Source organism: Podarcis tiliguerta (genome assembly GCF_965153285.1).
Source record: "Podarcis tiliguerta genome assembly, chromosome: 6".
Lineage (NCBI taxonomy): Eukaryota > Metazoa > Chordata > Lepidosauria > Squamata > Lacertidae > Podarcis > Podarcis tiliguerta.
This window is the reverse complement of record NC_139539.1, coordinates 19307912-19334738: the sequence shown is the minus strand read 5'-3', so window position 1 is coordinate 19334738 and position 26827 is coordinate 19307912. Positions and strand designations below refer to the sequence as shown.

Genomic DNA, 26827 nt, shown 5'->3' with positions numbered 1-26827 from the left:
TTACATGGGTTTCTGCTAGGCAGTAGGACCTGTAACAAATTGTTGCAGCCTGCAGTAGGGTAGGCAGCTAGGGCACCCCATTCCCTTCTTACATACACAGCCCCCTCCCTACACACTCATCTAATGCAGTACCACAATATGTTTGGTAATTGTTGGGTTCCTCTTGGGGGGAATGGAGGGCTCCTTCCCCCTCCCCCCAAAAAAGTTATTTGTGCAATTGCAAAAGTTTTTTGTACCTCCTACCTCTGTCATGTGTGGGTGATGTCATTTTCAATCCATTTGATTCAATCCTGCCTTGAATCTGCTGGCTTTCAGAAATCAAAGGCCAGACATTTTAGTAGAATATGGATGGGGTGGTATGAGGCAAGCTGTGTTAATCCAGAGAGGAATTCCAGCAAAAGATTTTCAGTTCAGAATCTGGACCAGTTCATTGCAGTTAATCTGTAGTGGCTCAGAGCCATCAGTCCACTCCAGGGAACTAGTAGGATACATTTGTTTCACAATAATTAAAACTCAATCACATCAATGAAATTCAGCTATGTCATTAATTTTTAACTCCATCCAACATCTTGTATTGAAAGAAGACAGAGAAGAATAGTCCTATTCTTAAAAAGATCACTATTTTTTCCTCAGTAGCTTTGGACTTCAACGAAGAAGAAAACAGCATGCATTAAATTTTCCTTCTGTACAAAAAGCCTCCAAACCATACATGACCAATAACATAATAAGTAAAATGTGCTCACATCCTCCAGCCCTGAAGCTAATGTCAGCAAACCCACTCTATCCTGCCTGCTGGCTGTATGATTACTTACTTTCTAGCAGCTTTCTCTGTTTTTAAATGTTTCCCTTGAGGGGAAAAGAAGATTTTAAACAAATGCCGTAATAAGTGCCTGCTTCAACAGTCAGGCTGAGCAAACCTCTCTTCCTTCATGTGTTGCCTGAAGATAGATTTAAAGCCCACATCAGTGCATACATTCCGCTACATGAACCATAATGTTTTCCTTTTGGCTCTCTAATACATAGCCTTAGTTCCGCAGCATCCCTTAGTGGATTGACTCTTCAACTCTCTCTGCTGCAGCAGAAGCCAGAGGTGGAAAGGGGAAGGTCTAAGAGGTTAGTTGGGGGGGGGGAGTGACAGGGACCAGAGGGCTGGGGGTGACGAGGTAGGTGTGGCTGGTGAGCAAAGCAAGCAAGAGCACAGCCTGTAGTATACAGTGGTACCTTGGGTTAAGTACTTAATTTGTTCCGGAGGTCTGTACTTAACCTGAAACTGTTCTTAACCTGAAGCACCACTTTAGCTAATGTGCCTCTTGCTGCCACCACGCCGCCGGAGCCCGATTTCTGTTCTTATCCTGAAGCAAAGTTCTTAACCTGAAGCACTATTTCTGGGTTAGCGGAGTGTGTAACCTGAAGCGTATGTAACCTGAAGCATATGTAACCCGAGGTACCACTGTACACAAGAAGAGGGGGACGACTGAGCTGATTTAACAGGCTTGCTGGAATGTCTGTAATGCACTTGATGAAATCTACAGTTCTGCTGGTGAAAGCTCACACAGCTAGGTGAAGAATGCACTGTTAACTGCTTCAGAGACTGGACTTCTGCCTTCAGCCTTGAGAGCTTGACTTTCGAGTTTCAGTTTCTAAGAAAAAGGATGCATTTATTTCTTTGGAGAAGTGAAACTCCCTTTGTCAGCCTGTGCAGTTAACATACTAAGTGCTGTGTGAGCACAGTTCTATGAAAAGAACAGAAGCCTTCTGTCACCAGCGTGCAATCCACGCCTTTCCATTTTCTAATTCAGCTAGTTAAGAGATGTTGCTTGGCACTTCAGAAGAAACATTTGGCTCCAGAGTTACATTGTGTTCAAACACACACACACACACACACCGCCCCAAAAAACTTCCTACTTTGGCAAGCCTACCACTCCTCTATTTTTCTTTTAACTAAATGCTATTTTCAAAGATCTTAAATGTAAAGATCTGCCTTCCAGAGCAGAAACTAGTACAGTGGTACCTCGGGTTAAGTACTTAATTAGTTCCGGAGGTCCGTACTTAACCTGAAACTGTTCTTAACCTGAAGCACCACTTTAGCTAATGGGGCCTCCTGCTGCTGCCGCAACGCCGGAACACGATTTCTGTTCTCGTCCTGAAGCAAAGTTCTTAACCTGAAACACTATTTCTGGGTTAGCAGAGTCTAACCTGAAGCGTATGTAACCTGAAGCGTATGTAACCCGAGGTACCACTCTATTTCACATCTACGGTGCCAGCATAATCATATACTTTCCAACCTGTTCTCTCGTTCGGGGGTGGAGGATCTCAGACCTGGGGATTGAATGCTACCTTCCATGCCTCTGTAAACTCTCTCCAGGCTTCATAGCACACCAAGAGTTTTTGCAAAGCTGGAATGCATCTAGAGTGCATGGAAACACTGCTTACCTTTCCACTAGTTGTGCTGGTATGCTTTTGAACTCTTAGGTTGGCAGGACCTGGGACACAGCAACGGAAGCTCACCCTGTCGCACGGATTTGAACTGCCAAGCATACAATTGGCAAGCCCAAGAGGCTCAGTGGTTTAGACCACAGCGGCACCTGCAACCCTGGGGGGTCTCTGCATGCACGGTACATGGAGATGCATTGCACACACAGGGCGCATCCTGTTGTTGAGCATCTCTCCTGACACAGTTGCAGGCAGATTTACACAACACTGGCCACTTAATGCCATCTAAGCTCCCTGCAAATAAATGCTCATTATGTCAAAGTGAGTGCTTTCCAGTGCATTTCCTCATTCTATTCACCAAATTAACTATAATTGTGCAGCATACAATGTTGGCATGTGCTTGAACAGGGGTAGGCAACCTAAGGCCCATGAGCCGGATGTGGCCCAATCGCCTTCTAGATCCAGTCCACAGACAGTCCAGGAATTAGCGTGTTTTTACATGAGTAGAATGTGTGCTTTTATTTAAAATGCATCTCTGGGTTATTTGTGGGGCATAGGAATTCATTCATTTCCCCCCAAAAAATATGGTCCGGCCCCCCACATGGTCTGAGGGACAGTGGACCGGCCCATGGCTGAAAAAGGTTGCTGACCCCTGTGCTTGAATCTCACCTGAAAATACTGACAGTCTAGAAGCAAGCACAGATTCCAGGGAACCTTGCAGTGCGAAGTCCCTCCTTTTATCAACCTCCTATTTGAATGATGTTAAGCAGTTTGGTCCTAAATTATAACCACGATAATGAAATTATACACACCATTTTGAAGTTCTCCCACACCTACCATATCTTATTTCAGTGGTGTTTTGGAACTTCTTCCCCATGCTCCTTATATGAAAGCTGTCTTCAATAGCCTTGATGCATTTATTCCCCTGCAACACAGAACAGCCTACGCATAGCTTCTGTTCATATATGAACTGATATGCGACTGTCTTGTGTTCCTTCCCTCACACCTCAAGCAGCAACGTATGGAATCAAAGCATAAATCATCAGAAGGTGACCTGCTGCCAACAGTGACAAATATCCACAGTTACTGAAGGAAAAAGAAAATCCCCCATATTGCATGGTGATTAATTCCACCTCCCACTCCAAGCTCTCAGCGTCTGTCTTTGGTACCAATCTCCTGTATGTCACCAATGTATGAAAAATTCTAGTCCAGTGAAAAATGTGTCCCCAGGCATACAGTGTCATTGCACAATTTTAAAGTTGCTGCTGGTCATACAAGGACCTTGTAAAGCAGAGCAAGTTGACCACAAAAATCTTAATAGTAACAGCCCATTTGTTCCTAAATTGCTAATCCCAAGCAAGTGGGGATTGACTCTTATGCCAAGTACATCGTATGGCTGGGTTCTAGCTAAAGGAGAACCCTTTTATTAGAGTTTTAAAATATGTATTTTTTTTAATTAGTTTTCCAATAAACCCACACTAATAGCCAAATTATAATAATTCCCAAATTGTAATTATAATAATTCCTAAATTATACAATTATCAAAATGCCAATTAACTTCCATTTAATACATTTTAGTTAAAGTGGTTCCCCACATGATGGTTTGGGTGCATTTCCGATCTTATATCACTGCATTCCATAATCTTAATTGATGTCAGTTACATTTCCGTTATAGTAATAATTCCTCAGTCAATAGCTACGTAATTAATGATTTCCATTTGTGATGTTACAATATATAAATTTATAAAGCTTCAAGTGAGGAACTCAAACTATTATCTTTATTCTGTGAAAACTTTATTAGAGTAATTATATTCTAGTGTAAAATATTTGCCGGTTTTGCTTCCACTGCTCAGAATGTGATGGAGATTTATTTGTGGCATCACCAAAAAAGCAGAGATTACATTTTTAGTTGCTTGGAAGTTTAAATATCTGGTGCAATACCTAACAGTTGCTAGGCCTTCAGGTCAGGTTTGATGGATGATATCCAATGGATAGCATCACTACCCTTTAATGTACAAAAGTTCTTTAAATGGGCAGAAAATGCAGAAAATCAACAGATAAGGCTTTCTCCATCACTGCATCCCTGAGGGGAAAAACCCACCTGTATAATTCTTGACTATGATGAACTGGGATGGAATTATTTTTATAAAAGCTTCCAATCTTACCATTGGAATGCAGTAAATGTGCCCCATTCTTGCCCAACATGTTGCTCCTTTGAGACGCCTGTGAAGTTATTTGGTTGCCTCAGTGCATAACTTATAAGGCAGCTGCCAGTGCTCATAAGACAAGGTAGTTGCATTGTGTCTTTCGACAAGTTCTTGTCTGAATACACTTCCTCTTGCAACTGAAGAGGCCATTCCTGAATGGGAAAGACATGCTGCGGTTGTCACATCTGTAAACCGCAAGGGGAGAAGTCATGGCTGATGTTTAGCTTCTTATACTCATGCGCATTCTGGAGTTGTAGGAGCGATTCCTGTAAAAGTTGTGCATGGCATCTCTGCAAAATGACAAGATGTTCCTATTGTTTGCCAGAGCCTTCCATCCACTGAGAAATGTTTGCCTTGTGTTTGCAAATATTCTGACATCAGAGCTTTGGGTGACCTCTGGGTCTTTTACTATCGGCTCTCTCACCTTTGGTACATGTTCATTTTGAATCTACAGAGGCTCAAGTCAGCAGTGCTATCGCTGCTTGAGAGCTAGCGAGATGCATTCTGCTTCTATTTAAATTATAGCATCTATCTTTATATTTGCACCTGTGCCTATAAACTGGGGGGGGGGGTGTTAGCTATTGCGTTTTCCTATATTTTTAGCTGTTCCTTGTTGTAAAATGCAAGCCGCCTCGAGTCCCTGTCAGGGGGAAAAGGTGGGGAATGAATGAATGAATGAATGAATGTGCAACAATAACGCAAATTTGTGTCTTCATTTATTTTATTTTCCTGCATGCAAAGGTCACCTTGCGCACTTTGTGGTCTTGTCTCTGCCACCCAGTAACCAAACCCTCTCAAGTACAGTACAGCATTGCGCTTGGTTTAGATTCCCAACCTTGTAAGGGAAGCCGTGCCTCCTGTGACGAAACGAAAGTTGCCGCCGCGGCCGCGCAGGCGCATTCGAACCCGGACCCGGTGGGCGTGGCTTGGGCGGCACTGTCCCTTTTAGGCCGCCGTCGCCTCCTCCCTCCCCTCCGCTCCCGGCTTGTTGGCTAAAGCGTCGCTGCCGTCGCGCTGCCGGCAGAGGCTCTCGGAAGTGGGAGAAGATGGCGCTGGCTGAGGCGAGCTCCCGGTACGCGGAGGGGGCAACGGCCGCCGCTGAGCGGCTGGACCCGCTGTCCCGCTTCACCTGCCCGGTGTGCCTGGAGGTGTTCGAGAGCCCCGTGAGGGCGCCCTGCGGCCATGTGTGAGTGCGGAACAGGCCGCGGGGGCCGGAGCGGAGATAGGAGGCCGCAGGGGTGGGTGAGGTAACCATGGCAACGAGGGACTGGGGGGGCGTTCTTGGGCGGAGGCCGGTTAGAACTGGACGGGCCGCTTTGCTGGCCAGGAGCGCAGCGAGGAGGAGGAGGCCGCCGCGGCTGCGTTCGCCTCTTCCCTCCTCCAGCTGCACCGCCGCCGCCTTGCCTTACCAAAGCTCTGGGCTGCGGCGGAGGCCGGGTTTAAATCGCCAATGCGGTGGGAAACGGGTGTGGGTTATTTTTTTTGGGGGGGGGGGTGGAATAGTGTTTAAACCCGAGTTTCCCGTTTTGGCCGTTCATAACAACTCCCGAGTTAACGTGTCGGGTCTCCGCCGGCCTGCCGCTTTTGCAGCTGAGCGGAGATGCTTGCAAAGGAACAGGGCGTGTAGGTTCTTTCCAGAGTTAGCTTTCGGTTCCATGGGTTTTCTTTGCAGTGTTTACACTTTCTGTTTCGCTTTTGCTCCTCCTCCTGCTGTTGCTGCTGCTGCTGCACGAGCGGCTCGCCCTTCCTTTTCACCAATCCCGCACCTAAGGGCAGTGCCAAGCGCACCTCGAAATCTTGCGCCATAGGTTAAAAATTGCTCGTTTCTGGTAGAGCACAGGGTTGAAACACAAGAACTAAGTGGCAATTATAAGTGACAGGTAATTAATTATAAGTGGAAGAACAGGTACTTAATTATAAGTGAAGGAAAAAATTGTAGCCTTTCTGAGGTTTTTAGGAACCAGCATTCGAAATTGGTCGACCTTAAATGCCTTAAGAAAATAGGGGTGCTAGCACTTAAAACTTTCAGAGAGCTTTTTCAGAGAGCATATATAATTTTTCCAGCCCTGAAAATGGCCACATGCTCCCAGCAGTGTTACCTTTTGCCATCTGTTAACAGGTACATATTGCTGTTAACTTACTGGTGTTGTGTGAACTTCATTGGTCACATAAATGCATTTCTGTGTAGCACAGAAGCCATAATGCTTAGACTGTTGCAGAAATGCTCTTGTTGGGTAGCCCTGTATACACGAAACAAATATTGTCATCCTGCAGTAATAGCATGCATTATATCTGTTCTTCCTTGGTCTGTTCTAAAGAAATAAATGAAAGAAATGAAAGAAATCAAAACTGCACCTGTTGAGCAATTATGCTGCCTGTTTTTACTGGAAGTGTGAATGGTTGTGACAGGTGCAATCCATAGTCCCTGACTACTTTTATATGTGTGTTTTTTTATTTTGCCATAATTTGATGCTATGTATATAGCATGCTGGGGGACGCAGGTGGCGCTGTGAGTAAAACCTCAGCGCCTAGGACTTGCCGATCGCATGGTCGCCGATTCGAATCCCCATTGTTCGGTCCCAGCTCCTGCCCACCTAGCAGTTCGAAAGCACCCTTAAGTGCAAGTAGACAAATAGGTACCGTTTTATAGCGGGAAGGTAAACGGCGTTTCCGTGTGTTGCTCTGGTGCTGGTTCGCCAGAGCAACTTTGTCACGCTGGCCACGTGACCCGGAAGTGTCTGCGGACAGCACTGGCTCCCGGCCTCTAGAGTGAGATGAGCGCACAACCCTCGAGTCTGTCAAGACTGGCCCGTAGGGGCAGGGGTACCTTTACTTTACCTTTATATAGCATGCTATGTATACAGCGCCTAGGAATATGATTACTATTGCTAACACTGCTGCTTAGTGAAGTTTATAGCAGCAATATTCACTTTTTATATAAGGTGTGGCTAACTATTCACCAGTGGTATACTTTTGTGACTTCATCTTGCATGTTATCAAAAGTAAATGTCAACTGTGATTCATGCCGCTATCATGAATGTTGGTTTTACAAGGTCTTTGAGGAGCAGGTTTTATGCTCCTTATGTGGTCAATTTTAAGCAAGAAGAGACATTATTAAAAGGAACAAGAAGCTGTTAACCGGTTAACTAGGTAACTTTAAGGTAAGTTATAGAAATAGTTGAGTGTAGGTTGCCTTTTAAAGATTACATTGTAATATATTAATAGGTTTCTAGGTCCTGTGCGGCTTGTGATTTCTTTTGTTGTTATAAGAAAGGGGTGCATTGGCACATTGACTGATTGTGTACAATGCAAATGTTAATATACTGTCTTTTTTTCATATTAGCTTTTGCACACCATGCATTCAGGAGTGTCTTAAGCCAAAAAAGCCAGTTTGTGGAGTTTGCCGCAGTACCCTGTCTCACGGCAGCAGAGCTTTCGACTTGGAAAAGCAAATTGAAATGACAGAGACTACTTGCAATGGCTGCAATAAAAAAGTAGGAAAAGCTGGCCTGTGTTTACCTATATATAACATGAATCTAGATAAAAGCAAATTTTCACATTAGATTTCCTCACTTGATAACTGTCAGATTTGTGTAAAACAAAATTCTGGTAAGCCCTGCTGAATTTCATGGTGGTCGGGAAGAGGCTATTCATATCTTTCAAAGAACTGGAACTTGTGGTTTTTTACTTTTTTCCTTGCCTTGACTAGAGTGTGGGAAATGGGTCTTTCAGTTTCCTGCAATGAGATCTGTCAGTAGTGGAAGCAATCCAGAATGTTCAGATCTTGTCACAGGAGGGTATCATGGGAAATATTCTACTAACATGTCCTGTCAGTGCAAGGATTTCCACTTGCACAACAGGACTACCCCTTCTTCCATTCCGTACCCTCTCCAAATCTGCTCCAGTGGGTTAGGGGAAGCCCTGGAGCAGCTTTTGGAGGGGAGGGGCTAGAATGCTCCTTTGCATAAATCCTTGTGCTAACAGAATGATTGCCTTAGCACTACTTTGGATTCCACCCCATGACTGCACACCAACATTACAGTGCAGGTGGTGAAGAGAATGCATGGCAAAAGCCCTTATGCAGCTTTTCAGTATTTCTTTGTAATATAAGAAGTAGCTCTCATTAAAGCATACAATTGTTTTGTGAAATTGATGCCATAATTGCTTCAATGGACCCCATGCACTTTGTTTATGATTTGTAGTGAAGGTTGCATAAACCCTTAAGGGGCTTAACAAAGTGGATTTTGGATGTACTGCTGATATCTTGAATAAAGTCTGATAGTTTGGGGACTGTTTTGTGCCAAAATTGTGTCAGGAATGGAACTGCATTTTATAGCTGTCTTCCCAAAGCCCTACAGATGTTTTCAACTTCAGCTCCCATCAGACCCAAGCAACATGGCCAGTGGTCAAGGTTGATGGAAGTTGTTGCCCAAAACATATGGAGGGCACCATGTTGGGGAGCACTCCTTTATATTGTCAGTCTTCACAGTACAGTGAGAATGTAAGGGGGGGGGGGTTAATGAAGAGCTGTTGTATCTAAAAGTATCTAAAAATACTTTGCTCTTTTGTAAGAATGGTTTTTGTCTATATCATTTGCAGTTGAAAGTAAAACTGAAGTCCTCTATTTTTAAAATATCTGTCTTTCCATGTCTCAAACTGAATGCCTCTCAAGTGTATCATATTCTGTACTGAGCTTAAATCAGCATCCTCTTATCTATAAATGCACACACATAATATATTAAATGTGCTCAGCTTGATATATTTGCCAGATGAGACTGTTAAAAATTCCTTACCGTTCTAGAAATTGTCAGATAATAGACTTCTTTAGATCTGGTAAACCAAAATTAAAATTATTGTTCAATTGTAGTTTGGACAAGCAAGCTGAACTCATAAAATGGAAATCATAGAGTAATACTGTAATTTGTGTTTTCAGTACAAATAAAATATCATACAATATTGTGACTATATAGAAAGAAAAGCTTTTATTGGTAAATGTTGGCAACTGTACTTTGTCAGTGTCTGGAGAAGTCCAGATGATGATACAAACTTGTTTAGGGACTAACATTATATATGGGAAATGTCACAGCACAATAGGAAATTTTAAATTCCATCCACCTCTGCTTTCTGAAACCAGAGTTTGTTTTATAATTTTGAAGGTGAGAGAAGTTGTCCCCAAGTACAATTTTAATACTATCCATATATCCTGGTGCTGTTCATGTGACCTTGTCACAATGCAGTTCTTAAAGCAAGCTACAGTAGTTGATGTCTTTCTAGCTGATTGTATTATACAGAGTTAACTAACTTGGGGCATAAGAGAAACAGTAGACTGTTTAATCTCCTGGAAATGAAAGATAAGAACAGTGTCTGGATAAACAAGGTGTCAGTTAACAGAACAGTAAGGGATAGGCTAGGTGCTGCAGTCTTGCTGCAAAGTGGTAAATCAACTTAGTACAATGTGTCCCTTGTAACTCTGTATTCTTTGACCCAGAGCCTGTCACAACAACCCTTTTGGGCAGTCCTTGGAACATACTTTTATGTCACATCTGAAACACCTACACTGTTTTAAAGAAAATGTTTTATTTTCTCATTCTGTACAGATGTCCCTCTCAAAGCTGCGTAATCATGCAGCTTCTTGTTTGAAGTACCAGAATTATATAATGGAAGGTGTTAAAGCCGTGACAAAAGATCCACCGCAGGATACCAGGTAAACCTCTCAACTGTTGTGATTTGCTTACTTGTAATGAAAGTTCATATATAAGATAGGTGTAAAAACTGAGTTTCCTGCTGATGTATTGTCCAAAGTTGTATCAAGGGATCAACACTGTACCTATGTGCAGAAGTTGGGTTTGTACTGATATTGTACAAACATGCTGCCCAGTGATGTTCACAGAAAGGGGGAGGATGTTGGTTTCTGCTTCCTCACTGAGCAGCGAATGCATGTCACAAGACATTGTTTTGCATTCCACAGTCCAAGTTACTGTTGGGTTCCCACGGGAATGGGAGACTGAATGTGACGTACACTGGTTTCCTGTTTTTCACTGTTCTCTCGGTTTCTTTGTTAGAGAGACAGTTGCTTCTCTGCTCTTACAGAGGCAGGATGCATGTTTGTATGCTCTCAGCACAGGTAAAGGTACCCCTGCCCGTACGGGCCAGTCGTGTCCGACTCTAGGCTTGTGCGCCCATCTCACTTAAGAGGCTGGGGGCCAGCGCTGTCCGGAGACACTTCCGGGTCACGTGGCCAGCGTGACGAAGCTGCTCTGGCGAGCCAGCACCAGCGCAGCACACGGAAACGCCGTTTACCTTCCCGCTATAAAGCGGAACCTATTTATCTACTTGCACTTAGGGGTGCTTTCAAACTGCTAGGTGGGCAGGAGCTGGGACCGAACGACGGGAGCTCACCCCGCCGCGGGGATTCGAACCGCCGACCATACGATCGGCAAGTCCTAGGCACTGAGGTTTTACCCACAGCGCCACCCACGTCCCGCTCTCAGCATAGCTTGTAAATAAAGTCAACATGTAGCACATTACCTGCTTATCCTTCTGCTGTGTGCCTACGCTCTGTTTGGGCTCAAGATAAGACGAGCCTGTACCAGCTTCAGATGGGCTGAAGCTGGTCAAAATCTCACAATCTGCAGCATGAAAAGTGTTGCTGCTTTGTGCCAAATGAGAAAGGGTTTTCCTTTCATATTTTAAAAGTCTCAAACATTGAGGGCACTAGAGGCTTAATTATAAGCTATTTTGTGTGCTTTTCCCTTCAGAGGTTGTAGTACTGCCTAATAGCTTGCACTGCCTATCATAGTTGCTTTGTTGAATGATTCTGCTGTGCTACTCAAAGAGCCTTCTCCGACATGAAGTTAAGCTGCTACATAATTGGAAGTTTTTCATAGAAGTGAAGGCCTTACCGTCTGTTTCTACAGGAGTGTTCCAAATAGGTTCACATTTCCCTGCCCTTACTGCAATGAGAGAAATCTGGACCAGGAAGGGCTGGTAGAACACTGCCGAAAGTATCACAGCATGGATGCAAAGCGAGTGGTAATTGCTTTACTTTTCAAAGTGTAGTTCGGGGTGGGTTGATAGGTCATTTAATATGAAGCTTTTTTTCCTTGAAGGAACAAATAGCATTACTTTGATTATAGCTAGTATCCCAGTGCTGCATGACTTGCTAAAAATTTCTTAACAAACTTTTTTTCTGCCATTGCTGTATTTTAGCAACTACTAACATGACTGGGTGTTTGTAGTGGTGTTTTTGAATACTTAAGATTGTTGCAGTTAGTAGGAGTTGCCCCACCCAAAGTTTACACTAGGAAGCATCAAGATATTAGGCTTGTGGCCAAAGAATCTCCAGTAGAATTCTGTTTGCCCTACAAGGCTTTCTTTCCCTCCCACTCTTCCCACACCATTTCCTTATGCCTCTTGAAAAGCCATTCCTAGGCTTTGCAGCAAGACAGTGCTGTGCTTGGGGCAGTGACTAATAAGTTTGTATGGACAGAATTGCCCTTCTGTTCTTTGGGTTTCATACTAAGAGTTTTCCTGGGACAAGCCTTTGACAAAGAAAATAGTGGGCGAGATCTAGAATATATGCTGATCAGATTTGGGGGGGGGACGGGACCTCCCACCAAACTTGAAATGGAATAAATTTGGGTTGGATAAACTGCAAACTTTTCCAGGTTTGCCCGATTTGTGCATCAATGCCATGGGGTGATCCAAACTACAGAAGTGCTAACTTCATGGAACATCTTCAACGACGACACCAATTTTCTTATGATACTTTTGTGGTAAGTAGTAACTAGGAAACAGCCTCTTCAGAATTTACCAAATGCTAGTCTTTTATTTTAAACTTTGTCTTTTTGGACAGCCTTATTCTAATGTAAAAAGCTAGGAAATAGTGTTTCATTTAATTGCCGTCCTTGGAGGGGGGATGACCCTTCACAGATCAGCCCATGCACAGAAGTGAGTGAAGCCACAACTGGGCCCTGAGCATTCAGGGAAATCTTGGAAATTTGTGCCTATACCACTTAACATCCTGTAGTGGGAGAAATGAGAAGTGAAAGAAGGAAATTGGCTTTAACAATTCTGGGACAAGACCAAAATCTGTTTAATCACACGCATTCTCCCTTGTCTCGTGTTTTTAGGATTATAATGCTGATGAAGATGACACGGTGGCCCAAGTTCTGTTACGTTCCTTGAGGGATCAGTGAATATTGCAAGGAGTAAAACTCTTCAATACTTGGCTTCCATTAGGGGAAATGTACCACAGACACTATTTGCCTCAAGATTCTTTGGCGTCCTTAAAAGTGAAGAGCCTTTCTTAGTTTTGGTTCCTGCTGTCTCCATACTTTGCATCTTCTAATGGTTGCCCCTTTACTGTTTGCCTGCTCAAGGGTATCTCTCTTCTTTCCAGTTAATCTTAAATATTATTATCTGCTTTTTCTTTCACTTTGACTTCTAAGGCCTATACATCACCAGGAACTTGGCAATAATTTCACCCTGTGAGCATCCTCTTCAGATTATTGTGCTCTCCTAGACATTGGTCAAGCATCCGAAGACTAGGTTTTCTAGATAATATAGAAGCCCTGGTTTGTTAGGTTCAGCTGTTAGAAATGGGCTTCCATTTCTTGATTTTGTAGAGAAATGGTGGATTTTATTCCAAATCCACCATTACAAAAGTTGATGCCAGCCATTCAACCGCACAAGTCCCAGTTGTGAATAATTCTCTCACTTCACAATATGCTCTTGTGTGCGTTCAGCAACTGTACAGTACCTGCTTCTGTGAGTTTAGAGGGAATTGGTTGTTTCTTTAATTTGTTTGTTTTTTATTTCTCCATCTTTTGACATCTTTGCAAAGTTCAGATGTGAAGTATGATGGTGTTTGTGTGGTGCTTGGGAAGACAGAAGCATTCAAACACAATGTTTTAGTTCTTGCCTCTTAAACTCAAACTTGTATATTTCTACCTCTGCGCCTAGAGTTCGGGACAATTTGAGAACAAGAGGGGTGAACTTTAGCAGCTGGTTTCTTAGATGTAATATGTTGGAAATACTGCCCTTTATGTAAAACTGCACCTCTATATCCAAAACAAATGCTATGAAGGGATGTGCGAGAATTGCCATGCTGACATGGCAGTGTTAATGTGCTTAACCTATTGTAAGCATACAGCCACATTTTGAATTCTTAGGCTGCTGTGGTTCAAAAACATTTCAGTACATGGTATACAAGAGCTGATTCTCAAATTCGTTCTTGATACCTCAAAAACCCTAGCTCTATTCTTGCCTGCTGTTTACACACTAACTAAACAGGCGATTGACACGTTGGGTGGTGTCTGCTGGCCTGGTGGTCCTGTGCTGAATGGGATAGGAGAACAGGGCTCTGCATACAGCTCTGCAGGCTTTATCTGCCAGCTCAGAAACCCTATTAGGAACTTACTCTACTGAATACCCAGAGATCATATGATGCGGCCTGCAGGTGTAATTCCACTTCCCTATCACATTTAGTCAATATATAGTGAGAATAGGGCTACAGTGAAGTGATTTGCCAGAGGTTATCAGCACTTCTGAATGTACTGCCATGTAGTTAAGTCTGAAATGTTAGTCCTGAATAACCTTTTCCTGGATGTGTAAATATCCTCTTGTGTGGCACATTCGGATGTCATGTTCTGTGTACAAAAAATAACAGTGCATTTAACTGTCAGAAGCAAGTTTGAGAACTGGGCCAGATTCCTTAGTTCAGCCATTCCTAGCCTTGGGTCCCCAGGTGGTGTTGGACTGTAACTCCCATCAGCCCCAGCTGTAGTCCAATAACATCCAGAGACCCAAGGGTTGGGAAAGGCTGCCTTAGATTATACTTCTGTTATACAACCAGATCATTTGTTCTGTGTTTAACGACAACCTTTTGCACTAATTATTATAAGTGAAACCAATGTGAGGTTATGGCGCCAGAGCTAATAGCGATTTATGTAAACCGGTACACATAATTTAGCCTGACAGGCATGCAGTGATAAAATCTGAGTCTGAAGTATGTTTACAGCCTGCTTAAAGATAGATTCTTAGAACCTGTGGCTTTGAGCTAATAATGACTAATAATGACATGGTACATCTGAAACTAGTTCCTATGCTGAAGTGGTCTAACTGCCAACTGCCCATGCTACTTTTTAGAAAGAGCTCTGTGTGGAGACCGCTTAGTCCTATGCTAAAATTCTATCTTGAAACCTTTGGTTGCTAGGATTTTGATTCCATATTAAGAGTTTTGCACTGAACCATTAATTATATTTTTTGTGTGAGTTTGGCCAAGATGCAAAGAGGGCATGTGGTGTTCTGGGGCTCATGAAGCTCACTCCTGTCACCCTAGGCCCTTGTGTGTCTTTGCATTTCAAAGCAGTACGTGAAGTCTGGGAAATCCACCAAAACAATGTTCGGTATGGTATAGAAAGCCTATAGCACAGGGATCGGGAACCTGTGACCCTTCAGGTGCACTGCAGTTTCCATCCTCTCTCCTAATTGGCCATGCTGGCTGAGGCTGATGGGAGCTGGAGTCTTAACATTCCCCATGCCTGCTGTAGCCAGAAGGGAGAACTGGCTGTCCATATATGCACGGAAGTGCCTTCTGCATGCATGTGGGCCTCTTTGAATCTTGGCCACTGTCTTTCAGTATTCAGTCAGAACATTCTGCCATCCGCCTATGGAATTCATAGGAACCTGGGTATCCTCCATGAACACATCAAGTCTTTTTTGTTCTTGTAATTCTAAGTGCACTTCTAGTAATTTTAATAAAAATTTTAGAGTGTCAAATCTGTCTTGTTCTGGCTTTTAAATGAAAAAAAATGTAAATAAACATAATGGATAAACACTAATGTATGGAAATACTTTGTCCCTTGCTAGGGGGAGCTCCAGTGGCTGTCACTTGAAGAGCAGTAATGAGCAAAGCTCAGTCTCTGCTGAGTCTTACTCTTCTAGGTTTTCACCAGCTTCCTCTGTTGTTGCAGAGTGAAAATCTCAAGCACAGAATCTTATTCTGGAACATAGTTTTATTGAACCAACTTCAGCCTGGCAACTCCTCCACACTGCTGTGGGGAGTGGGAGAGAAGCCTTGTGCAGCTCATATTGTGGACAAAAATAAATCTATCAACACTTGAGCATGCTGACATGTACTGTTTCAGGATATGAAGGGAAAGGATTAAATGCATATGGGGTACAGAAACTGCATTAACCTGTGCTTTTTAGAAGACACTTCATCCTGTCCTAATTTGCATATGTTGGTAGGTTTCTGATCATGTTGACAAAGGCCCTATTTTAAGTGTAAAATGTTGCCTTGCTCATTTAATCTAAATGACCCTACCAAATATAGAAAGTGACAGCGGATCAACTGCTCTGTATACAAAACAAAAACAAAAAAAAATCAAGCTCACCTCATAGAAACCATCCCATATTGAATCTACAGGTATAAATGAGCACAATGGCTATGTTGTTTGTAAATTCAATCTAGTCTGTTCCTTTTATTCCCTGCACACATAGCTATGCAAGAGGTGTCATTTCTGAACCAAGCCTTGTTCATAGGTACAACCCAATGTTCAAATACACTTTGGCCTTTGGCCTCACTTTTAACGAGAAGATAGCTAGATTCATGCTTTGGCCTTTACACTGAATACAGAGCGATAGCAATATTCCTGTCATTGGGGAGTAAATACATGTGCTGGATTGGTATATCTCTGGGGCTCATTGGTTGTCCCTCAGGTATTTGATGAGCCCAGTATTGGTACATGTTGGAGTTTTGAACATTTGTAAGAATGGTGTCAATGTTATTTATAAACTGCTAAGAAACAAGCAAAAATAATAGTGTTATATTCTACAACTCAATGGAACAAATGGCCAGCATTGAATCAAATTCTCCTAATGCTTGGCAAAACAAAAACCTTCCCAGCCTTCTGCTAAGGTCAACCGCCTATTAATGGATCTGGAGTTGTCATAATGCATGTTAAGTACTGCTTACTTGCATATTTCTCTATTAACTATGTTTTCAGTTCTGTTCACAAATGGAGCTGGCTGTATTGGAAGGCTTTGCAGTGTCCCCAATTTGGAAAGGTGGTAGCTTAGTGGTAGAACATCTGCTTTGCTTGCAGAAGGTTCCATGTTCTTTCTCTGGCATCTCCAAGAAGGATTGCTAGAGTGCCCAGTTCAAAACCCTAGAGAACCTCTGCCAGTCAGGGTAGACAATTCTGAGCTACATAGACCGTACGGTCAGGGGTAAGAAAGTACCCCCTCTTTGAATTCTGTCGTTTTACATTTTTAAAAAAGGGACCCCTGACCGTTAAGTCCAGTTGTGGATTACTCTGGGGTTGTGGCGCTCATCTCGCTTTACAGGCCATGGGAGTTGGCGTTTGTCCGCAGACAGCTTTGGGGTCATGTGGCCACCATTACTAAGCCGCTTCTGGCGAACCAGAGCAGCGCACGGACATCATAACAATCATCTGTTCCTTAGCAGGTCATAAAATTAGATAAATACAACCTCAGATGAAAAACAACACATGACATATTACACCCTGTCATGATTTATTTAACACAAAGAAAGCCAAATTCAAAGAGGGTATATGTTCTTTATCCCATGACTGTAGGCTGAATCAGTGAGACTGTACACAAAGAGCAATTTCATTTCTTCCACAACACTGCTGCTGCTGCTGCTGCTGCTGCTGCTGACCTGCTGGTCCCCATTCTCCAATATAGTAAAAAGACACCAGCATGGAACTGCAAAACTAGAATTTATCAATAACTCTATTTGTATAGAACAGGATCAGAACCAAGGTTTCCTCACCCACTTGAGGGTTTAATCAAATCATAGCTAGTGCGATGGTATGTGGGATCGGGCTTAGTGCTAACTGCATTTTGTAGCACTTTAGGCCCACTGTTAACACATATATTACTGAACTTCGTAACTTTACATAAGGTTCAAGCACAGCACTACAAATTAAAATCAGCTAAAACAGTTTAAAGTCAGAATAATAGGTGTGTCTTAAAGAGCAAGGTAAAGAGGTGTGTCTTCAGCTTATGTCATAAGCCATCAAATGATGAACTTGGATTCACCTCTGAATTCCACAATTTAGGAGCTGTCACAGAGAATGTTCTCTCCTGGGCCCTCATCCCCTGATACTCTAAGGGGGCTGAAATTACCAAGAGGGCCTCTGCTGATTTTAGCAATGGAGAGAGGTCTGTAGGGAAGGAGGTATTTTCTTCAGATATTTGGGGACGAAGCTGTTTAGGATTTTAAACATTAGTGCGTGTATATATCAGCTGAGTAGAACACACACACACACACACTGTTCCAGTGGGCTCTAGTCCATGAAAGCTTATGCCACAATAAAACAAGACTTTTTACAGTGTCTTAAGCCTCTTCCTATGTTTAGCACTGTTGCTACTCTTCTACAAAGTCTCTCATTTCTGTCACAAGGAATTTAGCATCTGGACAGCAGAGAGCAGTCTTGCAGCTCTTTTCAAGTTGCCAGGGCAGACAAGTGTGGAGAACATAAATTAAGCATTTGCTGCATTTTTATTATCTTTGAGCATTTCCTCTACCAACTGAGTACAGTAGTTGCTTGACGTGTGTACTGTGTGTACGGCAGCTTGTCTCATGTCAAAGCCAGCCTTCTGAATGCAGAAATCTTAAGGCTTGAATTCTAAGCCCAGTTGCATGCATGAAGGCCCCATTGAACTCATAGGAACTGACTTTGGAGTTAAATTTGCTCAAGTTGGTGGTGTAACAAGGCTGCATTTTAATGGCCCTTGCATGTCCCCTTCTTGGCCTCCTTTTTGCTTTACTCCTGGATTTGTAGCCCCTTAAACTCCTGCCATTCAGAAGCCAAAAGTGGAAAATGCAATTAATATTTCCCGCTACTAAGGACTGTCTGAAGTAAGGGAAAAGTCCAGTGTACTCAGAAGGGATCATTTCCTTGTAGATTACCATGCATAAAGTCAGCTAGTCTCCAAGCATTGTAGTCTTATGAGTGGCAATGGCTTTCCATAAGGCAAGCTGAAGCAGCAGACTTTGGATGTCCTCAAGGGCAGTAGAGTAGGAGGCAGATTTCTCATCTTACCTAGAGCACAGTAGCTTCTCTCGCTGTCAGGAGCTGCTGGGGCTACAGAAGTGGACCCCTGGCTCTGCACAGCTGCCGCACGGGGTTGAGCCACTAGGGCAGAGATGGAGACTCTGTGGCTGCCAGTCATTGCACAATTTCTGCCATCTCGTCAGCATAACCAGTAGCTCTGCAACAACTGGATGAAGTCCCACAGGTCCCCATGCCTGTGCTAGGGTTATAAACTGGAGTGTCTCCCTAAGCGGTAAAGGCTTTCCAAGTCACATGGCTTGCTGTAGGCTCACTGCAGCAGCAACAACAATTTTATTTATACCCCACCCATCTGGCTGGGTTTCCTCAGTCACTCTGGGCGGCTCCTAGCAGAATAGTAAAAACACGATAAAACAGCAAACATAAAAAACTTCCCTAAACAAGGCTGCCTTCAGATGCCTTCTAAAAGTCAGATAGTTGTTTATTTCCTTGGCATCTGAAGGAAGGGTGTTCCACAGGGAGGGCGCCACTACCGAAAAGGACTGGTTCCCTGCAACTTTGCTTCTCACAGTGAGAGAACCATTAGAGAACTCTCAGAGGAGGAACTCAGTGTCCGGGATGAGTGATGGGGCTGGGAGGCGCTCCTTCAGGTATACTCAGGAAGAGCTGTACTAATGGTTTCTGGTTCAGGCTGAGACTTTACGTATGCAGTACTAGTCTTTTCTGGGCCTGGCTTGACTCTTGAGCCCCACTGCTGCCTGTTACTCAGCTCTGGCAGTTTCACAAGTGAAACCTGCAACAAAATGCTGCAGCGGGATCCTGTTTAGGATTTCAGCCAGCCCAAACCTTTTCCCCATTCCACCCTAGTTTTCTGTTTCTTTCTCCTCCAATAACCATCATTCTGTGGCCACTGAGCATGTTCAGCCCTCATAGAGCTGTTTCTGGGAGTTCCCCCTAGGGTTTTTTTTTTTAAAATGTAGTTCTGCAAGCCTTGGGTTTGCCTGCTGCTACCACCTTCCTATTTGTTTTCATGGCTTTGGCTACCCAAGGGTCTACAATCTGAGAAGAAGTATAGGAAAGCGCCCCCTGAGTTATGCCTCCGTGTTAACAAATAGCAAGAAAGGGGAAAGTTATTTAGATTTTACAGTGGTGTCTCGGGTTACATACGCTTCAGGTTACATACGCTTCAGGTTACAGACTCCGCTAACCCAGAAATAATACCTCGGGTTAAGAACTTTGCTTCAGGATGAGAACAGAAATCGCGCAGCGGAGGCGCAGCAGCAGCAGGAGGCCCCATTAGCTAAAGTGGTGCTTCAGGTTAAGAACAGTTTCAGGTTAAGAACGGACCTCTGGAACGAATTTAGTACATAACTAGAGGTACCACTGTACAACAAAACAACCCTCTATGTCAGGGTCCCCTGAAACAGGGACTCTGTGGCCTTCCAGGTGTTGCTGCACTACAGCTCCCATCATCCCATTGGCCATGAAAGACTGGAGTCCAACAATATCTGGAGGGTCAAAGTTCCCCATCCATAACCCAAATTGTTATGTACTGGGCCAGCAGGGGGATACTGTAGATAGTTGTCACTCAGGTCCACATATGCAAATAAGGGATTGAAAGTGACGTTCAGTGATTGGATAGTTACAGAAAGTGGTTACTGTTGCGTTGTAGTGGAGCTCTATATAAGCAGGCTGGCTGAACCCTTCAGTTCAGTTCTGTTCTGGCCTGTGAATAAACAAGAGCTGTTTGAAGAATCGCTGTGTCGTCTGATATGTTCACCCACAACTTAACACAAATGATGTCGGAGGGGATGACTTTTCTCCCTTTTGCCACCCCTGCTGTAAGAAACAACCAACAGCCATCTCAGAACCAAAAGGAATTTCAGCACCCACAACCAGGTGCCACGTTGAGCTGTCAAGATCTGCAGCGGAGGCAAACAACTGTAATTTGGGAAGCAGAACCACAGAAGAGTGTAAACGTGGGAGCCTTAATTGCCTTACCCGTTTTTCCTCGAAGCCCAGGGTTGTGATGATGGGAAATAATCCTCAGGAACGGATATTGGTAACTCCCTGTGAAAGATGTGGTTTTTTTGCCACCCACCTCACGACCTCTGGCTTCTAGGCAGCTGACGCACACTTCTGAAACTTGCCTGTGTCTTTATGCAACCACAAAGTTAAAACGCGTTAATAATGTTTATTTCCCAGGGATCTGATGCTTCTCCCTAAACAAACATCCCTATTTCCATGTGGCTTCGGGGCTAAAGGGATCTCAGGCACCGCTGCCATGGAGTCTGGAGACAGATGGGACAATAGCTTTATCCAAAGGGTGTGAACTGCCACCTTTATCTGAATGCAGTGTGATAGCAACCCAAATCACTCAGCACTGGGCTGGGTCACAATTCTGTTGCTCTTCACTTGACTATAACAGCTCCTGGAAAGGGGGAGGAAAAGGCACTCCCGTCTCCTTGTCTCACACCCTTTTTAAGAGGATTTGTCAGCAGCCTCTGAATATAATCAATCGGCCTTTTCAAGAAGCTGCCATAGAATGATATTCTTATTAGGAAGACCAACTAAAATGCTACAGAGCAGCAAATAAGATTTTGAGAACTCTGGGACTCTTCCTTGTGCTGGATGAATAATCAAAACAGCCACCCTTTAAAAAGAAAAAGGTTGTGGGGCAGGGAGGGAACAGCTGTGTATGATGGAAAAGCCCCAAAGCCTGCAGTTTGTTACAGTCTTAAGATGGAGTGTAGGAGGTGTTGTGCATACTTAATTAGATTAGACTCTGCTGGATGCAAAATAGTTTTCAGATTGCATCAAGGACTCCTGGGATTTATTTATTTTTTTTAAAAAAACAATAGCTGTTCCCCCCTTTTTATTTTTAAAAATATAAAAGGCCAACAAACTGAGAAAGCTAATACAAAAAGCAATTACAATGAAAGCAGCAAGCTATGGATTGAGGCTGTGGACCTATGCACACTTACCTGGGAGTAAAAGTCCAACCGAACTCAAGTGGGACTAAGTTCTGTTCTGCATAGACAAGCATAGAATTCACTGTTAGAAAAGGAACTGATAAATGAATTGTCAGCGGAGTAGCTATGCTAACAGTCCATAACAGTAAAACTACATCAAAAGAGGACGGTGGCAACTTATTTGTTTTACTTATTGCTAGGATTTCTTATATGCTGCTATGATGAAGGTATACAATTCCACAGTGGGTTACCACAATACAGTTATAGAAAGAAATCAAAGTTATAATTTTGCAACATACAAATTCAGCAAAAGAGGTGGGTCTCCCAAAGGAAAATATGTTAACTGTCAAAAGCCAGGAGAAAGAGGTGTGTTTTCAGTGTATGATGAAAGCTGTACAATGAAGGTGGCAGGTACATCTCAGTGTTCCACACTTTAGGGGCTGCCACAGAAAAGGCCACAATTCCCAGGGCTTCCCAGTATGCCAGAAGGACCAAGAGAACACCTTTAAAGACTAACAGATTTAATACTCCTGTGCAAGCAATGGGGACAGCCCGTCAAATGTCATTGCTGTGTTGTTGTTATTATAAGAGCGGCATCAATGTGCATGATGCTTTGTAACAAGCACATGCTGGTCCTTTCTCCATGGTGCTTATAAGGTCTGACATTGGGGAGGATGCACATTGAGGGAGGCATGGAAGATGCAGAGAGAACAAGGGATGTACGTGAGCAAATGCACGTACTCCACACATCTCTGTGCAGAAATCCAGCATTAAGTCCTTTGGGAGTGAACCGAAATCTAGCAGAGGCAGAGTTTGGCAGATCACACCTTCCATCTCGAGTCACTTGTAGTAGAGACTTAAAACTGCAGGTGAGAATGTGCACCCCCTGTTCACAAAAGAGGATGCATCCAGCCACCTCAGGGGGAACCAGTTGGGCTTCCAATGGGGATTTGCACACAGGTGTGCATATATTTTCTCCAGCAACTCTCCTCTGCTGGATGTGAACAAATAAGTATTTGAAATAGTGACAGAATCATACTCAGAGAGTGGAGGGGACCCTGTAGACCATCCATCTAGTCTAATCCAACCCGCAGCTTGATGCAGGAAATCTGCCGCTGAGCGTTCAGCCTCAACAGGTGGCCGTGTAGCCTGTTTGAAGGCCTCGAGCAAGTGAGAATCAGACTATGCCATCAATGCTTGTGACATCATCTGAAGCAAAGCGAGAAGTTCAACTATTGATTTCCCAAAGGAAATCTAAGATTAGCCTGTTTAGACCTATAAATTGCAAGAGAACCACCTGTCATTCCTATAAGTCCCTCCAGTGTGAAATGAATGCAGTAGTAGTCCATTTCTCCCCACACACCCCAATAGAAGCATGTCTTTTAAAGCAGAGATAAGGAACCCTCTCTCTGGTTTCAGGTCTCTCCTCAGGCCACGCCTCTTAGCAACCTCGATCCACACTCTCCTCGAGTGCATTTATCCGTGGCAGACCTACATTTGGGGGGCTCTGAAGCTTCAGCTGTCTTGGGGGCTGCTTCACAACCAGCAACAAGGTCTGGGGAACCACTGTTATGCTCTTTGATGGGGTCATTGCAGAACAGATCACACCTTCACAACATTGGTTCTAATCGGCTCTCAAACTTTGGGATTGTTGAAATATATACAACAAAAATTTAATCAATTTGAGTTGTGCCACTCAAATTGAGTCTACTAGGCCTAAAAGATTTAAGCAACGTGAATTGAAGTTGCTTCTGGGGCCCTAAATCTTAAGCTTCAAGAGTTTCATGGTAGGTCCACACCTGTATTTGGCTGACTGGAATGTGTTCCTGTCTCTTCCTCACTTTGACACAGGATGGAGAAATGGTCTGGCTTTGGCATGGCTGGAATGAGGCCTACATTTACAGAGGTAACAGCTGTATCACTTGCTCCATTTACCTCAGGCAGGTTGTCTGTGAGGAAAAGTGGCCCTCAAAGTTGCACACCCCTGTCTCAAAGCTATATTTTACCAGGGTAGCGGAGACAGTATTCAGCCTCTTCTAACAAATAAATAATAACTTGTAATATATATACCATGCCCATCTGTCTGGGTTGCCCTCTGTTGGCTTGAGGAGTATTGTACAAGGACGTTGGAAGAAGGAATGATGTGTTGTTAATGACATGTTGGTGTTGCCTTCTCTTTAAGCAGGCCAAGATGGTGCACATCTTTTAACTTCACAGGTAGAATAAAGGAAGAGGGAATGATTGACCCAAGCTGAATAGGTGTTTGAACCTGTTCTCCCAGGTTGTAATGCAACACTGAAGGGATGACCTTTAATCAAGTCCTGGATTTATCCTATTTTTAACTTGCTGAACTTCAAGGTTCACCCCTGAGAAGTGGGTGGTGCCCACTAAAGGGTTACAGTAAGTGTGATTATCTCACCGCTGATTAAATCAATGACCTATCAATGAGGATTTGAGATTGTGAGTCTGGATCAGAGATGATGTCAATAGGCCAGGGGCACTATACAGGCACTGTAACCTTCCAACAGTTTGACTTCACCCCCAAAGGCACACCCCTCCATTGTCTCCGAAGACAGACGGATGCTAATATATATTACAGATAGGGAGACTTTGGACCCTCCGACTCTGGGGGATTTCCCCCCAATTCAAAATAAATTGAATACAGCAATTATTAAGAGATATGCCTCATCAAAGGATTTACTTTGCTGCCGTTTTGCTGCAGGAGATTAACACAGCTACCCATGAGTAGACATGCATTGGATTGCACTGACAATTAACCTTACAAGCAGCTTTCAAACATTATGCTCCAATGCACGTCCACTCATAAATAACTCCAACTTGAGGTCACAGCCACACCATATGTTTAAAGCACTATTGTGTCACTTTAATGACCCATAGTTTCCCCCCTAAGGAATTCTGGGAAGTGTAGACTTTGGATATAACATATATATGGAGGATTGGGAGAAATTGTGGAGAGAAGGATTAAGATTTACTGCTTGTACAACTATAAAAGAAAATGTGATGAAAATGATGTATCGGTGGTACTTAACACCAGTGAAATTAGCTAAGATGTACAAGGGATGTAACAAATGTTGGAAATGTAAAGATAAAGAAGGTACATTTTATCATATGTGGTGGGAATGTAAGAAAATTAAAAATTATTGGGAAATGATATATAATGAATTGAAGAAAATGTTTAAATATACATTTGTTAAGAAGCCAGAAGCATTCCTGCTAGGTATTGTGAGAAATGAGATAAACAAGAAAGATAGGAAATTATTTTTGTACGCAGTAACAGCAGCGAGAATATTGTTAGCCCAGAAATGGAAACAAGAAGAACTACCAACACTGGAAGAATGGAGAATGAAAATGATGGACTTTGCAGAACTGGATAGAATGACAGGAAGAATTAGGAATCGACGAGATCAGAGATTTATTGAAGAATGGGAAAAATTTTCAGAATATATGCATAATTTAGGTGAAAAACAAATAACGCTTGTAACGTTTAGCGAAGCTTTGTAAAAAAAGAAAGTTAAAATTATGGATTGAAAGCAGATTTAATTTAAGAAGTAGATAAGAACTAAGAAATGTGTGGAAAATTGAGAAGGGAAGGAGTACCAGCCAAGTTGAGGGAAGTCAAAAAATGAGAGAATGGTTTTATAAATTGTTTGAATTGTATTAATTTGTCTTACTTGTAAACTGAATAAAAATTATATTTAAAAAAAAAAAAGGAATTCTGGGAAGTGTAGTTTGTTAAGGGTGCTGAGAATTGTTAGGAGATCCCCATTCCCCTCAGAAAGTTAAAAATCCCAGAATGGTTTAATAACCAATCCCTCTTCCCAGGGAACCTGGGGAATTGTAGCTGATTGCAGCTCTCAGCACCCTAAACAAACTACAGTTCCCAGGATTCTCTGGGGGAAGCCATGACTGTAAAAAGTGCTACAAGAGTACTTTAAATGCACATGGCACAGTTGTGGCCCGATTTCAGCTAGTGAGGAGGAGATACCTGATATGTTTTAATCTGCTGGGAATTGTCAGAGCAAATAACTGAAAGTCACACTTTTCACATACTCTGTGTAGCAGCAGTTGGCACTTTCCTAAATCCTTGTCTCCAGCATAATCCTATTGTTGCAAGGCCCAATAAGGCATTCTGGACCAGCACACATGACCTACACTTGCCAATCCTGTCAGCCACCCATCAGCAGCTCCTTTGCAAATCCTGCTACTGATTTCATTGGGTTCCCAGAGGGAGCTCTTTGCAGTGAATGTTTTTAAAAAAAAATCTCCTGGCATCAGTAAAATTTGAATCGGCCCCAAAGTATAATTAACAACAGAGCTGTAACGCTGAGGGGTGGAAGGGATGTCGTAACTCCTGTTCATAACATTTGCGCAACCAAGCAACTTTGGAGGCACGGCACATGTAAATAAATGTGGATCACGCTCAGTTTCCTGAAGACTTGAAGAGTTGATGAGCTTTTTTTTCATGGTAAAAGTATAGCTCTGAGATTTTCAGTAAATTTGCACACCTTACAGTATATTGATCTTGTGAACAACAACCATCCTGCGAAAGATCAGTTCATAGAGCATGAGACTCCATCTCTGGGTCATGGGTTTGAGCCCCATTTTGGGCGAAAGATTCCTGCATTGCAGAGGGTCAGACTAGGTGACCCTCGTAGTCCCTTCCAATTCTACAATTCCATGATTCTTAGAACGACAAAAAAGATGCAAGCTACAACACTCCTGTTGTCTTTGTCCATGGAGTTTTCTTGGCAGGGATGCTGGAGTGGCTTGCCGGTTCCTGCTCCAGCTGGATCACGTTTAGTCAAAACTCTCCACTATGACCTGTCCGTTTTGGGTGGCCTTGCACGGCATAGCTCATAGCTTCTCTTAATTATCGTATTTTTCACCCTATAGGACGCACTTTCCCCCCTCCAAAAATGAAGGGGAAATGTGTGTGCGTCCTATGGGGCGAATGCAGGCTTTCGCTGAAGCCTGGAGAGCGAGAGGGGTCAGTGCGCACCGACCCCTCTCGCTCTCCAGGCTTCAGGAAGCTATCCACAAGCCTGGAGAGCCCAGCGGGAGTTCCCACGGGGCTCCCAAGGCTTGCGGATAGCAGCCCGTCCTGGGGGCTGGGGTCGGGGGAAGCTCGGGCTTCCCCGCCCCAGCCCCA

At 43.4% G+C, this 26827-nt stretch overlaps 1 protein-coding gene and 1 long non-coding RNA gene across 5 annotated transcripts in view; both read left to right on the top strand.

The window, feature by feature from the left end:
- LOC310680449 overlaps positions 1-26827 on the top strand; it is a 421426-nt gene that overhangs the window by 91240 nt on the left and 303359 nt on the right. The window lies entirely within an intron of this gene.
- On the top strand, positions 5548-15422 carry RNF114 (ring finger protein 114). 4 transcript variants are annotated; one of them, XM_083447133.1, is made up of 6 exons: positions 5548-5826; positions 7984-8134; positions 10238-10344; positions 11558-11672; positions 12308-12415; positions 12773-15422. In XM_083447133.1, the coding sequence occupies exons 1-6, from the start codon at positions 5687-5689 to the stop codon at positions 12836-12838; spliced, it is 687 nt and encodes a 228-aa protein (XP_083303259.1). In that variant the 5' UTR covers positions 5548-5686; the 3' UTR covers positions 12839-15422. The 4 variants fall into 4 exon arrangements, with proteins under 4 accessions (XP_083303259.1, XP_083303262.1, XP_083303260.1 ...); XM_083447136.1 differs by having other exon boundaries at positions 5552-5712; XM_083447134.1 differs by having other exon boundaries at positions 5574-5887.